Below are 18,438 nucleotides of genomic sequence, written 5' to 3'. Positions count from 1 at the left end.
AACAGACATTGTGAGCAAGCACACTGGAGCTGAAGAGGGTAGACTGGGAGTCTGCAGTCATATTGTGGGAACTAAAGTGGGACTAGATCAGGAGTAGTCTATTGTTGTTGTTGTTGTTGACAACAACTCCCATTTTCCCTGACCATCAAGCACACTGGCTCTAGCTGATGAGAATTGTAGACCAACAATATCTGGATGGCACCATGTTGGGTACCCATAGAAAAACACTGACAGGAATGAAGCTCCCGGTGTCAGAGTTTTTCCACTTCATTCATAGCTTCTCTGTCTTGGTGGTTCACAGTTTACAAAGCTACTCTATTGTGAATTTGCAAGGATAGACTTTATTAAGTATTCAGGTGAAATAAACCACTTAGTGTTACAGGAGGACACATTTACAACAACCCGGGTCAATCATCCACCCACAATCATCTGAAAGTTGCACATTTCTTGTGTACATCTGTAACATCACTCACACGTCATCTTGTCATCAAAGTGTAAACTATGCAATGGTACACAGAGGTCAATTACATAGGTGCCCAGAACAGAGCAGCCTCATCAGTTCTTGATAATAGTGTTTATTTCATGCTAGCTAGATTACACAGTATACCCTCCCTTTATATAGCAAAATTTAAATATTTCAGATTTGATCCCAAATGAACCCTTTTCCTTCAGTTTATTCCAATTAGCAGAGGCTAGAGAATAGCAGCTATAGGGGAGGAGATGCTGTAGGCAGTACTCCCTTCTTTTTTCTCCCTTGTCTATTCACACCACTCCAGCTTCTAACATTTCACCAAGCCTACCCTATTTACACTCTTCTGCCCAACCATAATAATCCGTAGATGATTAATGATAACCCAGATGCGAACCCATATTTTCATTGTTAAGGGAGTGAAATCATGGCCGTACAGAAAATGCACAATTATATTACTGCTTGATTTTAATTACTAATTTTAATTAATATGCTTTTATATGACTTAGTGCTACCATGTGTATAATCCAAAAGACTACAGCTGTCAGACGAGACAAGAATAGATTTTGTTTTTCAGCAACTGAGCACAGAGCTGCTCATCATGTGAGTAAAGGACGGAGGAGGAGTTTGTGTATCAGTTAGGAAATCTAGGATGAAACTGACAACAGTGTTAGATATGCTGGTGGTGCTTCTGAACTGCTGTTCCTTGGTGATGAGGGCAAAACATCTTCAGAGACTGGATCCCTAGCAGAATCCTAGGCCAGGGATGAAGAGCAGCTGCAGTATGTAAGAGACTTTATCCATAGTTGTAGCATAGGTGGAAACAGGATAGGCCCAGATGAAAACTAGCCACTTTCCACTAGTGAAACAATGTAGTGGGAATCACAGATGTCCAAGATATTGGTTGATTGGTTTTGGTAATCTGGTGGGAAAAGATACATGCTGGTTAGTTACCAACAACACCTAAAGTCAGAGCCAATAGGCATGTAGCAAGTCCAATAAAGCTAGAAGGCAAAGGGTTCATGAGCTGATTTCATGAATACTCCAAAGAGCAGCATTCTCAGGCATAAGGAGCCCTGGGGCATGTCATTTCCAGAGTACCCAGTGTACTCGGGCAACATAGGAAACTGCATTTCACAGAATTATTGGTGCCTGGGGTGTTGCTACTTTAGCCTTGAAGGAGCCAAGGAGAAAAGATCTTACAGAAAGGTTTCCAGAACTGTCACTTGGTAACCAGAAAAAGAAGAGGGTGCAAGTCAGTGTGTCTTGATGCCATGGGGAGGCTGGATGTAGAGGAGTGGTGGGAGGCACTAGCTGGGGAACCCCCAAGGGAAGAAGGTTTGGAGCCAGGGGAGTGGTGGTGGGATGACGATGAGTGGTCAGAGGGAGAAAAGGGAGAAGAATGGGAGGAGGAGATGTTGGAAGCTGAAGAGGTGACAGGATTTACTGAGCAGAAAGAGTCTGTAGCAGACAGCAGGCCAGAAGCAGAAGCTAGAGAGGAGCAGGTCAAAGAGGCAGAGATCAGGCAGGCTGCTTAAGAAGCCAAAGGGTCTCCCCTTCCTGCTGTGACCAGCTCTCCTTCCCCCTGGTCTCCCAGGGCAAAGGACACACACACACATCAAGAAAGTCTTAAACTGCTTGGGAAGGATCTGGGGGGGCGGGCGGGGAGGATTAGACAACTGTGGGAAGACGGGGACCTTCAGTTCTCACAACTGCCTCATTGGGGCAAGATCTACCAGGAAGAGTTGATGTGCTCACTAGACCTGGCCTCCTGAGCTGTTTGTTTCTTGGAGTTAAGTTCACTGATGCTGTGTATGTTTATTACTGACCTGCTCCTGGCACTTGCCCCTGGCACTTGATGAGAGAGGCATTCTGACTCTTTTGTGCGCTTATTTATGTGATTGGAAGCATGGCCAGGTCCAAATTTCAAAATTAGGAAAATAAACCAAGCTGTTATCTATATGTGGCTTGGGGAGGTAGGAATCACCTTGACTTGCTAAGCCTAATTCTAAGTGAAGGGAAAGGAAGTTTGCTCATCACCACTTTCCCCCCAAATTAACTCTTGATCATTCATTGTCTACTGAAGTGTTAAGCAGTATTGCATGTTAAAAGAGACAGGGCCCAAAGCAAGGGTGGAGAACCTCAGAACACTCTCTATTTACCGTATTTTTTGCTCTATACTCACTTTTTCCCTCCTAAAAAGTAAGGGGAAATGTGTGTGTGTCTTATGGAGCGAATGCAGGCTGCGCAGCTATCCCAGAAGCCAGAACAGCAAGAGGGATTGCTGCTTTCACTGCGCAGCGATCCCTCTTGCTGTTCTGGCTTCTGAGATTCAGAATTTTTTTTTTCTTGTTTTCCTCCTCCAAAAACTAGGTGCATCTTGTGGTCTGGTGTGTCTTATACAGCGAAAAATACGGTAGCTCTCAGGACTCTCTCCAGGCCTCACACTCTTTGTGAGACACAGCCCTCACCAGCCCTGCTTTGCACCTTCCTTGGATGTTTTTGCTGGGCTCCAGTGTATCATCAGACTCTGATAATGCTTCTTGGTTGATGGGAAGGAGGATAGAGAAGGGTGTGAGAGCGTGAAGGAGCCAGCCTACTGTACAGAGGTAAAATTTGCATTTATTGCTGAACCCACAGCTGCTCCTGGCCCCGCCCACCACTGTCATGTGGTCTATGGAATGTTGCCCAGAAGGGAATGTGTCCCTCAAGCTGAAAAATGTTCCCAGATTGAGAGACAAATAAAAATGACATGGAAACATGAAACACATTTACCTTACTGATAGTTGCCGGTCTCGCTTGTCTTTATGGCTGATAATCTTCTTGTTTTTTCAAATCTGTTGAACATAAGGTAAAGTTTTGTTGGGGAGGGGATTTAAGCTGTAAAAGGAAACCAGGACTTCAGGGGAACCTAAATATAGATACAAAACTGCACAGAATGGAAAACTGAAAGCTTTCTAATCTGTGACGCTTCCACTGTTGCTCTTGCTCCCCATGCCCACTATAAAGTACTTTATGAAGCACCAAGAAGGATTCATTCCTACCTGAAGGTTCGCAGTATTTCCACTGGCGATCTATATTATAGTTGCTGGTGAGAGAGCACCAGTACTTCCAGTTTACTGTCCCAACTGTTGTACAGCTTGTGTAAGACTTGCCATTGTAGGTGAAAGGAAAGACACAGCTCTTCGTAGATTCTCCATCTTGTCCCGTGAGCGTTGGGAGTGGAATGTGAGAGAAAATCATGAGATGAGCACCTCTAGCAAAGGAATAAGGAGGCTAGGAAGCTATCTTAATAATACTTCTGATTATTTAGAAGTTATTTGCTCCCAAATAACTGTGCATTGAATTGCAGCCTACAGCATATTACTTCAACACATTAGGATCAAAAATCTGCTTGGCGGCATGGGCTTCCAAGTAAACATGCATAAGATCAGGCTGCATGTCTGAAACCAATTTTCTCCTACATCCCCACCTGGGCAGCTTTCTGCTAACCTGGTAACAAAACTTCCCCACTTCTCAAATTTGTGTCAGCACAGAAGCTCCATAGCTTTTGCTCATCGTAGTTTGGAGTAGTGGAACACCAGTATCCCCCATTCTTCTCGCCGTTGTCATCCTCATTGGTGCAGGCATCAAATGTCTGGTTGTTGAAGGTGAAAGGGAACCAGCAGGGCTGGCCATTGGAGTTCCCTCCATACTCTGCAGACAGGGGGGACACAAAAAATAACATGGCGTAGAGTTTTGTCGTGTTGTCAAAGAGAACCGTATCAAGGATATGGGCAATGCCTCTGCATTCAAGGACTAGATAAAGACAAACATTTAATGAATTAGGCCAAGGCCCACCTCCTCCAACACCCTGTTTTCACAGTGGCCAGCAAGATGCCTATGGGAAGCCCATACAGGAACCTCCCCACTTCCGATTCACAGCAGCTACTAAACACAGGCATTGGAGGTGGAACACTGCCATTGTAGCTGGTAGTCTCTGGGAGCCTTATTCTCCATAATTTGTCTAACCCCCTTTTTAAAGCCAGCCACGTTGGTGGTCATCGCTACATTTTGTGGGATTGCAATTATATCCAATTAAAACTCAGTTAAAATCCTGTTATCTGCAGAGTCACCATCCAGGAAGGCCACTTTAGGAAGACACCGTACAAGGAGCAGATTAATGCCTATATGGCTCTGGGCAACTGGAAATAACAGAACATGTATTTTTTCACTGCCAATACTATACAGATATACAAGCTAGGTTCACGTTGTCCAGGCATAGGCAAACTTGGCCCTCCAGATGTTTTGGAACTACAACTCCCATCATCCCTAGCTAACAGGACCAGTGGTCAGGGATGATGGGAATTGTAGTCCCAAAATAGCTGGAGGGCCGTGTTTGCCTATGCCTGATCTTGCCTATACTACATAAATTCCCAGGTCATACAGAACCTTATACCTCCCTGCTACTTCAAGATGAAAACCCAGATGTTACATACTCAGTTGCTAGATTCTGCACTGCCATGATGAATATTCATCAAAGGGTGGTTTGCACCACAAACTAGGCCCAAAATGAGCGCTCACAACTTACACTGTGGGCGCCCTTTGCAGGATCCTGGGGACCTACCGGCTGCTTGGGCTGGCCTGCCTCTCAGTGCTATTCTTTGAAGGTTCCCGCCAAACCTCAATCATTTAGCACTGCTGGAGGTGGGGCCAGTCGCATAAATAGGAGGCGAAGCCGGCAGCAGCCAGGCAGTCAGCTCAGGACTCTACCTTGGAGGGAACATCCTTTCCAACTGCTGTCTTTGTCATAGTCTGGAGTTGTGGCACACCACAGCTGCCCATCAAAACTTCCTTCTTTGGTGCATGAGGAGTATGACTTGTTTCTATACTTGAAGGGAAAGACGCAGGAGGCAGGTTCTGAAGAGAAACAGAGTGGAGAGGTGAGTCATTAACTGAAGCAACATAAAGAGGGGATTGGTGTGATATTCATATTCCGTTGCATTTTGTGTGCATGCTAGCCAGCTGTAAGGGGAATTGGCCAAATTCTGCAGATGATAGATAGATAGATAGATAGATAGATAGATAGATAGATAGATAGATAGATGAAATGGATTGAATCCAGGTTATGTCAGTTGTACTCGGGTACCACTGAAATCCACTTAAGTCACGAATTTGTCTCATTGATTGCAGTAGGATTTTATTATAAAATGACACCTTAGATATAATGTGCATTCAGATGTGGGAATTATTGTATTCGTTTTCCTGTTTACAATGTTGGCACTTCTGTCCCTTTCCCAACATTCCTTGTACACTGCATTACCTGTGGAGTTATGGAACGGTGACTTCCTGAAGGATAGTACTGCATGTTGCACTAGATTTCATTCACATTGTGTCCCACAACAGCGTGTGCCATCAGACGGGTCATCATCCCTTAATCCTCATGTGTGGTTCTTTTCTCCCAAGGCCAGGAAAGAATTGGTTTCAGAAATACAGCCCCAGATTTCATCACATAGTGTGTTACATAAAAACCATGGGGAAAATTATAGCACATAACTCCCATGATTTTCCAGTTTAATTGGGTTGAATAAAGTACTTCCTGAATGCAGCCAATATTGTGAGGACCAACCCTACTTTTAACCTGGCCTGGGACTTCATAGTGAAGGACAGGTATGCAATAATAATAATAATAATAATAATAATGGCCAGGTGTTCAGCCCTTATTTGGGAACAGGAAGAGAAACATTTCTGGTCTGTCACCCTGAACAGCCTTTCCCACATACTTCCCTATTTTGCTTACTTGAGGGTTCACAGTATGCCCACGTCGGATTTTCATCGTAGTTGGTGACAAGAGAGCACCAGAGCTTCCCATCGAATCTCCCATCTGTTGTGCAAGCTTTGTACCACTTGCCTTGGAAGACGAAAGGGAACATGCAGGGCCCTGTAGCTAAATTTGCATCTAGTCCTGGAAGAAGTGGAGAAGAGAGAGAAGGAGGGGCTTCCTTAATAACCCACAATGCTTCTTTGTCCTGCTCAATGCGCTCAGCAATCAGATTCCTATGCCTGATTAAATCATGGAACAACTACCCACATCACCATCCATCTAAAGTTTTAAAAATGCTATCCTATGCACAGTGCTATTTTTCTAGAAGAAGAGGTGCCAGAACTCACCATGTAAGCCTCCCATGTTCTCTTATAATGGCAATGGAGCCCACCTGAGAGGTGCCAGAACTGAGTTCCACCACATTCCGGCTGATATGTCTATGCATATCTGCTCAGAGGTAAGTCCCTTTTAGGTCAATCAGACTATAAAACGAGGCTGGGGAACTTCAGGGCTGGGGACTGAATGCACCCCCAGGCCTTTCCCCAGGTCATACTCCCTCCCTAGTGTCACTGCTCACCAGCCCTGCTTTGACCCCTCCTTGAGTGTTTTGGGATAGCTAGAATGTGTCCTTGAACTCTGATAACGCTTCTTGCATGACTGAATGAAGGACAGAGAGGGCTGTGTAAGTGTAAGGTAATATGGACATTCTTTGCTGTGCTCACTTTTCCTTCTCACTCCTCTCATCACTACCATGTGGCCCTGGGAACGTTACCTAGAAGGGTGGCCCTCAGATGGAGGTGGAATCCTCAACTCTGGTACAGCAGAAGGAGAGAAAGAATTGCAGGGACTCTGCACCGGGGTGTAGCTATTGGCTCCATCACCCCCCGCCATCGCATCCGCCGCCTGGAGTGCGACCGGCGCAGGACTGATCCACCCTGCAGGGGGGATGTGAGTGCCGCTGCACTGGGGGGTTCGTCACACACACCCCAGGGATGGCATCTGGGGCAAACTGCCCCCACCCTGCAATGCCACTGCTCCACACTGATAATCTGACTATTGACTGTTGCAAGCCACTCTGAAAGCTTTTACCACACACCCCTCTTCAATCAAGCCTGGGGTAAAACATGTTTTAAGTAAATAAAGAAAAATACTCCCAAAACAGTGTGTATAGGATTGCCACTCATGTTCCATTGATTCCAATGGGAGAAAATTAAACATATGCCAAACCCTCCAACATTTCTCCAATGAAAATAGGGACACCCTAAGGAAAAGCAGGGCATTCCAGGAGCAGATCAAATAAAAAACCAGAATGGCTTCTGTAAATCTAGGACTTTCCCAGGGAAATAGTGACACTTGGAGGGTCTGTAATCCACCCACTAAAATAAATGGAAAAACTGCTTAATTTTGGGTGGCTCTGACACCCTTAATTTCACACTTCCACTTTGTAATGTGACTGCCTGGCCAATGCTGATGCTGATGTCAAAGTGAAAGCAAAGCACTGGAAAGGAGAGTTTACAAAGAGCATTTGCAGAGAATGGAATTTACAAGGGAATATTCTCAGTAATGTGTACCCCCAAAAAATCATTCATTGTGCTTAATCTACAACCAGCCATCTTCCAAGCCCTGTGACGCAACCCAACCCTGGCTTCTAATCCAACAGGCCCCCAGTTTACATACTGGTGTCAGCACAGAAGCTCCACTTCTTGTTCTTATCATAGCTTCCTGTTGTAGCACACCAGTAGCGCCCTTTTATTTCGAACTTGTTAGTGCAGGTGTAGTAAGTATGGCCTTTGTAGCTGAAGGGGAAAACACATTCTGCTCCATTCGAGTTGCCTCCATATTCTAGGCAAAAGACAAAAGCAGAGTTTGTGCATGTTTATGCCAATAAATCATTAGTAACAGTTTTCTTGCTTTTTTCTTATATTATGCTTTTTTAAAAAAAATAGTCACACCCTTTCGCAGGGGCAGGGAACTGGATGCAGCCAACAGCCAGATTCTTACCTGCCCCAAACACTGTGGGCTATTTTGACAGGTAGGCAAGACAAATCAAACCAGGCAGACAAAGGCTTCAGGGTCTGTATATGCTGCTGATCAACTGCCCACCACCAAACCCCATTTCCTTTGCCTGCTGGGATTGAAATCCAACCACTCAGGCAAAGACACATAGTGCCTATATAGACACTGCCTCTGGGGGTTGTCACAGATACGTATCATTAACGAGAATTAAACCTATTTACTTCCTGAATGGGGAGGTCAGAGGGTTACTATATGTTACACAAAAGTATAAATGTGTCATTGCCCATTTACTGGGGGAGGCACATTTGAGTAGAGTGACTGAGAGCAGAAAAGCAGTGATAGAGTATGTTGACCCCATCTCCATATTGCCTAGACACACACACACGTTCAAACATGTTTGCATGGGCCGATATGCAGTATCAACACTGCAAGAGGGGAAAACAGCTAATGGTGAGCAATTTGGAGTAGGAAGATGGTTAATCACTCCCTGCAAAGCTGCTCTTCTTAACAATAGGATGAGATTGAGACTGTAATGAACTTTGTTAATCTTTTTGGTCACCTCCAGAGCAAAATATCTTGCAGGAGGGATTCATGTCCACATCAGGAATTCAGGTTTGCATAGTTGAAGTAGCTTAAAGCCACTTTAAAATACATACATACATACATACATACATACATACATACATACATACTTTTACAAGTAGTAAAGTGGCAGAGAAATGCCCTAAACAGTCTGGGATAAACAAATGTCTAATGGTAAGACATATACAGTGGTACCTCGGGTTAAGTACTTAATTCGTTTCGGAGGACCGTACTTACCCTGAAACTGTTCTTAACCTGAAGCACCACTTTAGCTAATGGGGCCTCCTGCTGCCGCCGCACCACCGGAGCACGATTTCTGTTCTCATTCTGAAGCAAAGTTCTTAACCTGAAGCACTATTTCTGGGTTAGCAGAGTCTGTAACCTGAAGCGTATGTAATCTGAAGAGTATGTAACCCGAGGTACCACTGTAAATGTTGTGCAAGCAAATCAGCATGAATGCTTGCTGTTGTATAACCTCCCCACAAACAGATCAGAACAAATGTTCCATCAGAGGAATATTTCCAAGAGGGCAAATGGGCAACTGCCCAAAGGAGCTAATTTGAAGAGGGGGCAATGAGCATTACTGGGCATTGTGAGGATTAGAACTCCCTTTAGGATGGTGCAAGAGGACTTTTTGCAAGCTCAGAAAATGGAATAACATCTTTAAGAGGAGGAGGGAGAGGTGGTGGTAGAGTAAGGGGAATCCCTGTCCCACTGGCCTGCTGGTGATGCTTGCTAGCCATAGGATTGCAACCCCCATTGGATTCCACTGCCTGAGGTTGCTGCTTCCGTCTACCTCATGAGCAGGCCAGCCCTGCTAGGACCTTTTTGGATCGATTTCAACTCATAGAACACTTCAGTGTGTAAATAAACATAGTCTGCAGGACGACATATTAACACGCAAATGAATGTTACCAGAAGGACTGTATGCCTCTCACCTCTAAGAGCACATGGCTTCCATCTACGATCCTTGTCATGGTTTTCAGTTGTGGCACACCACAGCTGTTGGTCAGGGTTGCCATCAGTGGTGCACGAAGAATAGTATCTGCCATTGAAAAGGAAGGGGAGAACACAGCCTGGAGGGGCTGGAAGGGAGACAAAGGAAAAGGAAAAATAAGGAAAGTTGCACCACACTCAGCAGAAACTGTGTGAAAAGAAAAATACAGAAGAGATGGCCATCTATCATGGATGTTCCTTGGGTGTCCAGGAGCTAGGTTTGATTCAGTTTGCATTTAAAGGCAAATCTACCAAATTCGCACTTTTCAAAACAATGTGCCTTCAAAATTCTCACGTCTCCAAATTTTGCAGTGCAATTCTCTAGCTGAATAATGTGTACAAAAATGCATGGTGCACTATGGGCCCTTTTAGGGCCTGGCATGCACACTGCAGGGGAGCATTCAACAGCAGCATACTTTACTAATTTGGTTAATTTGGTTAAACTACTTGTTATATATAACCTTTCTTCCACTTGTGTCTCATACGTTTCATTTGGGTATAGGAGCAAAAAAAAAGCACCCCAGTGGCAAAAAAAATCAATCAACTTTGCCAGAATTTATTTTGAACCAGGTGCTTCTGTTTTGCTTTGCTTTGGTTTCAGTATTAAAAAATGTCAGTGATGAAATGGCTAAAATCTAGGAACATTGTTTGCTACTGTGCAGGTTTCAATAAATAAGGAGAACCCCCTTTTCTTGGAAGAAGGAAATATCACTTTTATTTAATATGGGGCTCCTTTGTAAAATACTGGGTGGAACATGATAACCTGAATTGCAGAGAGCTTTATTTGATGTAATGGATCAAATTAATATGTGGAATTGGGGGGGAACGGAGACATGTTGTCTTATTTGGATGGCAAATTACTTATTTCCTCAGCATGCCCAATTATGATAACATTACTAGTTACGTAATTACCGGTAATCTGTCATTTTTCAATATGTCAATTTGTGTGTTTTAATATTCAATGCAAAAATAAAAGACTAACTATTAAAGCTAAAATCAACTGCAAGGGATTTGTTGAAAGTAGGACTCCATGATATTAAATAAAAGAATTCCTTCCAGTAGCACCTTAGAGACCAACTAAGTTTGTTATTGGTATGAGCTTTCATGTGCATGCACACTTCTTCAGATCTGTAACTAGATCCATGATATTAGGCACTTTTGATGTACACTTTTTGGCGCCAGCTTTTTTAAAAAAAAAATGCTTAAGCAAGTCTGCCCATAAAGGTAATCCCATTTGATATGATGTAATATAGACCATATTTTTCTGTGTAGAAGACTATACATTTTCCTACATTCTTGAAGTTTAAAAGAAGGCGTCGTCTTATACATGGATAGTGCATGGTGCATTTTCTTAATTTTGAGTCCCCAAAAATAGGTGGCTTCTTATACACAGGGGCATGTTATACACGGAAAACTACGCTAATATGTGTTTCATAATGCATATTTTTTAAAACTCTTGGCTTTATAGGGGGGAATAGGGGAATAGGGTGGCTTATTTTCAGTATTTATTTTATCAATAATATTAATGCATATTTTATGTAAACCACTTAGAGGCTTTCATGATTAAGTGGTATAAATCTCATTAAATAGATAAGAAAGTAAAATGACGCACACACCAACCCAGCAGAAAGGGGCCAGAGAATTGACAGGTGGAATGGTTCTTACCTTCAGATGCCATAAGCAGTGGCAGGAGAGCCCAGGTGCAGGTGAGGAAAGCTATGACAGGAGCCATCTCTACTCTCAGTCAGGGAATCTGACAGGCGTGAATAAACCACATCATGCTCATTCTTTATATAGGCCCTGCCCGGCCACATCTTCCTCCCACAACTACAACAGAAGGAGATGTTCAAAACCCTGCTATGTTAAACCTGACCTTTTCAAACAGCATTAGACCGCTCCCATTTTTGCTTCACTTCTGCACGAGCTGATACAGTACAGGACAAAGCTTTTGCTTGGGACTGCCAAATGGCTAAAGGGAAGAAAATTGCCATTGCCTGCTCCTATCTCTTTAACAGAGGCTACACAGACTGAAACTAACAAGTGAAGTTTTCATCCCTGAGAGCTAAACACAATGACCTGGAAGTTGCTGCTGATCTAGCCAGCATATCGGTTACATTTCACATACTTAGACCAACAGTGATACATGTCCAACAACATAGTACTTTAAATAAGTTGGGTGCTTGGAAACTCTGCCAGACCACCGGGGACTGGTAGCCAAGTCTGGGGGGCCACCCAATTCTTGCTGAGTCTGTGGTGCAACCCTAGGTGGCATTGAAACCAAGTCCCCTGGATCCGTTGCTGTGGGTGGAGCCTCCGCAAGTGGAGTGGTCTGAGTCTGTGGTAAGTCTGACAGACCCTCTGAAGTGGCTTGGTTCGGCTCCACACTGGCAGTTTGCGAGAGAGGTGGAGCCTCACCATCTGTAAGTGTCACTTCCGGAGCCACGAGCGCAATTGGGGGCACCACGGTAGTGTCCAAGTCCCCAACCCTGCGCCTAAGTTGGTCTATGTGCAGGTGCCACAAGCATCCGTCTTTGAGTGCCACCTGGTACGAGCGAGGTCCAGTGACTCCCACTACTGTGGCTGGCACCCAAGGAATGTCCCCCACATTGTTCCGGGCAAAGACCTGGTTTCCTGGAACAAATGACCGTGGTGCATTGGCACATCCTGGGGGTTCGGCCATGGCAAAGTCCGGGTGCAGCCGGTAGAGCGGGGACCTGAGGCGGCGGCCCATAAGCAGTTCGACAGGACTCTGCCCTGTGGCCGCAGGAGGGGTGATGTGTTGCACGAACAAGTATTCAGCGACCCGCTGGTGCCAGTCTCCCCGGTCCAGGCGCGCCAGTGCCTGTTTTGCCGAGCGCACCATTCTCTCCACTTGCCCATTGCTGGATGGATGAAATTGTGCCGTTAGGGCATGGCGGATGCCCAGTCCCAAAAGATACCACTCCAAAGTGCCTGACGTGAACTGCGGTCCATTGTCGGAGACAAGGACATCAGGACACCCATGCGTCACAAAGAGGCCTCGCAGCACCCGGATGACCGCCTCAGTAGTGGTGGAGGGCATCAGGGCCACCTCCAGCCAGTCTTGGGCGTCTCCCAGGTGTGTCCCTTAGCTGCCGGTGGTGCAGGCCTTGATTCTTGGCACGCTTGACAGGCGGACACCCAGGCAGTGATGGCATCATCCATGTTAGGCCACCAGACGTAACACCGAGCCAACGCCTTCATTTTGACAATTCCCGGGTGGCCAACGTGCAGAGCCTCCAGGACACGTTGACGGAGTCTTTGGGGAATCACAACACGGTCTCCCCACAGCAGAAAGCCGCGATGAGCCGAGAGTTCATGTTGTCTGGTTGCAAACGGTTGGAACTCCGATGCAAAAGGCCCTTGTGGCCACCCCGTCCACACCCAGTTGAGCACACGGCTGATGGTGCAATCCTGGGCAGATGCGGAGGCCACAGTGGCAGCCGATACAGGCGCTGCCGAAAGATCCTCAATCAGGAGGAGCGATGAAGCAGGAGCCAGGTCTTCCACAAACGCTGGAAGAGGGCAACGGCTGAGGGCGTCAGCATGGCCCATCGATTTCCCCAGGCAATGGACAAGCCGGTAGTGGTAGGCAGCCAGGAAAACAGTCCATCGCAGCATGCGTGGCGAGAGGACCGGTGGAGTTGGACGATCACCGGCGAGGAGGCCCAGGAGCGGCTTGTGGTCAGTGATGAGGTCAAAAGTCCTGCTGTAGAGGTATTCATGGAACCTCTTCACTCTTGCTTTGCCTTCCCTCCCAGTGCTTCCATCCCCACTCAGTTCCCAAGGACCTCCACCACTGTCCAGGCCATGTGACACACACAACTCTGTCCTCTTAACACTTCAAAACTGCTCATCACCTCACTCTGCCACCTGCTTCAGGTAATACCATGCGCTGGAGAACTGGTGTCTGACTGGTGCTTGTTTTGTCTGGCCACGGAAATAAACTCTTCAAGTTCCTGTTATCTCTTCATTGCCCTTTCCAAAGCAATCTGCCAAATCTACTGTGAGAGTCCCAAAACAGAGAATTTATTCCTCTGCCCCCCACAAGCTCACTCAAGGTTAATCATGATGGTTGCAAAGAGCAACAGTGTACTATTAAAGTCCTTAATTATTATGAAATAATATGTATATACTGGTCACTTAGTCCAAGGTTTTGTTATTAATTTTCCATTACCATGATTGACATCAATTGAAGCATTCCTCTGGGACAGCCTTTTTGTTGTTATTGTGACAATTGCAGGGGCAAAATGGATTAATCCCTCTCTCCCAACATGCTGTGGTTCTGATTCTAATTTTTTGAAGGGGGAGTGGCTGTGCCTGCTATTTACCATTCAGAAGACAAGCCACAAATCCAAAAATGACACATATAAATGATACATATGTTACTTAGTCCCAAATCTCCTTTAATTCAGTGGGATTTGGGGTGACCTTGAAGCTCATTTGGGCCAGTCCCTATCTCTCAGACTACCTATCTACCTCACAGGGTTGTTGTGAGGATAAAGAAGGGAGAACCAAGTACTCTACCCTGAGATCCTGGGGGGGAAATAGAATATAAATATAACAATACTCACCCCCATCGTTCTGCCCAGACACTGAAATCCAGCTCCGAGGGCCTTCTGGCGGTTCCCTCACTGTGAGAGGTGAGGTTACAGGGAACCAGGCAGAGGGCCTTCTCGGTGGTGGCACCCGCCCTGTGGAATGCACTCCCATCAGATGTCAAGGAAATAAACAACTATCTGACTTTTAGAAGACATCTGAAGGCAGCCCTGTTTAGGGAAGTTTTTAATGTTTGATGTTTGATTCTGTTTTCAATCTGTTGGGAGCTGCCCAGAGTTATTATTATCACTTAAAGACATTTCTGAAGCAGCGCCTTTCTTACTCACTTTCCCCCCGATTCTTACACCTCTCAGCAAGTTCACCATGTTTTCCATCTGAATTTTCTAACTGTTCAACTGGCCCCAAGAACCCCACTGTCCAATCAGACACAAACCAATCACACATTAGAGCAAAGCAACCAATCATATAGAAGTTCCATTGTTTGTCCAACCAATGGGAATGGTGTGTTATACAATCATGCATTAGAACAAAACCACCAATCGTATAGAAGTTTCATTGTTTGTCCAGCCTATGGGAATGTTATGTTTTATTGGGTGCTATATCCAGACCCTAAAGAACACCCAGGGCCAGCCCTACCAGTAGTGGGGTGCCTGCCTCGGGCAGCTGATTTTAAGGTTTATGAAAGGGCAACAAATTGTTACCTATTTAATTTTATTACTGTTGTATTTTCGCAACCAGAGACAGGGAGAGAGGTTTGTAGGATATTTCTGCCTCAGATTAAAAATAACTCACTAAGGTACAGTGGGACTGGAGAGCAAATGGGAGGTTTTCCTAACTGTTCTCCAAACTGCTAAGATACCTGCTCTATCTCACTTTTTGGGAGTCAGTGCATACATAGGAGGGAAGAGTTAAATTCTCAGAAGGAACGTGGCCTAACTACCTACGAAGAAGCTCTTGAAGCAGGGTTTATCACTGCTGTCAAACAGAACAAAAGCCACGCTTAGAAGGTAATCGACCGGTAACTTTTGTAGATAATTCTATGGAAGATAGGGTGTCTTTGTTCACTAATGCAGAAAAAGTTGTGATAACAAGACTTATACAGGTGACCCAAAACAAGCAGTGATAATTTCATGAGTGAGAGGAGCAGGAGGACCTGGCTCACTCGCCCCATCCCTCCTATTGTGACTCACACCACCCTCCCCACACCACTGTCCATGTGTTACAGGTTGTATCTGGAGTCCGAATGTATATAGGCTCATCCCAAGAGTTGGAACTCTGAAAACTTAAGGTTCCACCTCATGGGGCCAGACTATGTGTGTCTGACAGGCTGCCCCACTGCACTCAACCAATGGATGGTATGGGGAGTGGCTGGTACAGGGCCTGGGTGAGGGTTAAGGTGTGGTGCCCTCACTATGGAAATTTGGCAGCCCAACTCTTTATTGGTTTTTTAGAAGATCAGTAAAGACCATAATGTACCAGTGTGCATTTGGGGACCCTATTATAAACCAAACCACAGGTGAACCCTGAGGTCTGTGACTGGATCTCTCATACCATCCAAAACTCTAAATAGGGAAAGTTCTATTAATCCTTTCCACCAAAACCATTATACCAATCTGAATCCACCCTGCCACAACCTGCTATTTACAGTGCAGGATAAAATGTATTAGAATCATTAGAAAAGCACCCTACCCCAGGGAGTGCATACTAGGTAATTTTGATTTAAAATTCAAAGTGGATTAATTTCTCCCTCGTGCATATTTGAGGCATGGTAAGATTCCTACAAAAGAGGCTCTTTCCAAACTTTTTGTGGAAATGGGCCTTCTTCCCCAATGCCCCCTCCCACAGATCACATAATTATGTAACTAGTTCTCTTTCATAACTGAACTTTGAATTGCTGTGCCAGGTGATAAGTGAATGTTTACCCGGATGTGGTAAATGCCAAAAGTGATGGGATCTGGCACTGACCAGTTCTTGGAGGATTTTCAATTTTTCATCATTCTCCAAGGATCTGTCAACTGGTGTAATGGGAATATAAGAGTCCGGTTATGCAAGTTGTGAAGAAATGGTTCCATGTCAGAAAAACCCTAAGCGTGTCTGCTCAGAAGTAGTAGAGAAAGGTGAGAAAGTGTGTATCTTTCTATAATATCAGAACACAGGAACATGCGCTGAAGCTGAAAGTTGGAAGAGGCAGGACACAAAAAAATGAAGTATTCATTCACATAGCATATAATCAAATAATGTGATTCACTCGCATGAGATGTAGTGATGGCCAGCGACTTGAATGGATTTATAAGATAGCCTTATCCTTCATGAATTTGTCTCTCAGTAGCTACTAGGCATAGTGGCAATGTTCTGCCTCCACTATCAGAGGCAGTAAGCTGCTGAAAACCAGGTGCTATTATTTTAAAGAATGAAATCAAGGAAGCATTTGAAATGTTGTAATAGTGGGTGACTTCTACTACCTTCATATAGACTGGCCAGTGGCATAGCATTGATTGCTAGCAGTTGGGGCACGCGCACCTGCCAAGCAGAGTGTGCCAGCCGAGCCCACAAGGCTGCCAGAGCAACCCCACCCCCACTAGAGCAAAGTGGGGCTGTGATGAGCTGCCTGCCCTCCCGTGCAGGGGGAGCCCAGCCAGTTAATGCGGCCCTTAGCAGGCAGGAAGAAGCACTGAGCTGTTCTGCACTGGGGTGCCTACATGGGGGGCACCTGGTTCGTGCCCCCTTAAAAATTGTGTGCCAGGGACCGTGGCCTCTCTGGCATCCCCCACACTACACCCCTGAGACTGGCTACATATGTGTTCCTATCAAGACAAACAGAAGTGGTTAAGGGGAGCTGCCTTTCCTACTCTGTCTACAGTTATGCCTATACACTGGCTGTTGGATTATGACATCATAACATGTCACACTGTGCTTATACCCACTGATTCCTGATTGGCTGATTCCAATCATTTATGAGGTCACAGAAGGTGTGTTAAATAGCTCCTTAGGAAATTCATTGTTGGTGGAGATACAAGGTTACATTTAACCCAGAACTGATGCCAGGCTGGTGATGGTAACTTTTTTCCACGCTATCCCCCCAGTTCTTGTACCCCTGAATATCTTTCAACCTCACTTCCGAAGAAGCAGCTGAATTCACAATCCCAGTGGTCTCCCACCAAATGGTAAACTTGGTAGCATTGCTCCTAAAGCTTCCCAATACTTGGAGAAAAGGTAATTTTGCATAGGAATTCAAATAAGCTGAATTCCTCAAGTGTTTCTATCTTAAGTGTGCTTCACATCATCAACTTAGAAAGCTACTTCTGTTCCTTCCTAGCAATCACTGCTGAGAACAAAGGAGAGTGTCAGCTGTTCCTTTGCACTGAGCAAATGCACGTGTAATAGGTGCCACATTGAATAGGATATTCTAGCCAACTATTTCCAGTCCAGTATTCAGAAGTAGTTCATCTCTAAGCCAGCAATGGTTTAATACCAAACAACAATAGATTCCCATGCCAACTCCTTTATCAGAATTATGAATCTAAAGTCCATAACTGATTGTGGTGGTCCTTAAGTAAGGAGCATGCATGTGAGAACTCAATCCTTTGTCACTGCTTTATACAGGGTAAGTGCAAGGCAGCAATGATGGGTGGGTCAGGATGAGCAGATCTAATGACAGGTGTCTGGTTGATATGCAGTAGATCAGCAAGGATATGTGGCTCTTGGAGTTGTTTTAACAATAGGGACAATGAAATGGCTCCTCACCTTGCTCCTTCGACTGTTGAAATGAAGAATGCTGGGAAAGCAGATTTTGAGTGAAAAGACTGAGCCCAGCTCAGTTCTGAGCAGTAGCTCAGAAGCACCATGCTCTTTAATTCTAAGTAAGTGTATGACTTTTGCATCTGACTCCAGTTGGTGGATCACTAATTTTTAGTAGAATATGCAAGCTTCAAGCCTGCTTTCTTCTGCACTAGAGTTGTTGCACACCACAGCTGCTAAGAAACACCTTGGACAG

General features: G+C 45.1%; 1 protein-coding gene and 1 long non-coding RNA gene across 4 annotated transcripts; one reads left to right on the top strand and one right to left on the bottom strand.

The window, feature by feature from the left end:
* Nucleotides 1-318: 318 nt before the first annotated feature.
* On the bottom strand, nucleotides 319-14,871 carry LOC308570491 (epididymal sperm-binding protein 1-like). Of its 3 annotated transcripts, none has more exons than XM_081165389.1 (10): nucleotides 14,771-14,871; nucleotides 11,532-11,693; nucleotides 9,809-9,955; nucleotides 7,950-8,114; nucleotides 6,249-6,413; nucleotides 5,222-5,368; nucleotides 3,962-4,165; nucleotides 3,514-3,669; nucleotides 3,245-3,306; nucleotides 319-1,391 (listed from the first exon to the last, which is right to left on the bottom strand). In XM_081165389.1, exons 2-9 carry the CDS (start codon nucleotides 11,596-11,598, stop codon nucleotides 3,275-3,277), a joined length of 1,083 nt encoding a protein of 360 aa, XP_081021515.1. In that variant the 5' UTR covers nucleotides 11,599-11,693; nucleotides 14,771-14,871; the 3' UTR covers nucleotides 319-1,391; nucleotides 3,245-3,274. The 3 variants fall into 3 exon arrangements, with proteins under 3 accessions (XP_081021515.1, XP_081021517.1, XP_081021516.1); XM_081165391.1 differs by lacking the exon at nucleotides 14,771-14,871 and adding an exon at nucleotides 13,774-13,791; XM_081165390.1 differs by lacking the exon at nucleotides 14,771-14,871 and adding an exon at nucleotides 13,745-13,789.
* A 216-nt stretch (nucleotides 14,872-15,087) lies between these two features.
* On the top strand, nucleotides 15,088-18,377 carry LOC308570603. The gene is made up of 3 exons (XR_014001206.1): nucleotides 15,088-15,451; nucleotides 16,450-16,561; nucleotides 17,528-18,377. It is a non-coding gene; the product is annotated as an uncharacterized lncRNA (long non-coding RNA).
* The last annotated feature ends 61 nt before the right edge of the window (nucleotides 18,378-18,438 follow it).

Source organism: Podarcis bocagei (genome assembly GCF_964188305.1).
Source record: "Podarcis bocagei genome assembly, chromosome: 13".
In the NCBI taxonomy this organism is placed as follows: domain Eukaryota; kingdom Metazoa; phylum Chordata; class Lepidosauria; order Squamata; family Lacertidae; genus Podarcis; species Podarcis bocagei.
Note: the sequence above shows the minus strand (reverse complement) of the source record. Positions and strands in the feature narration are given on the sequence as shown.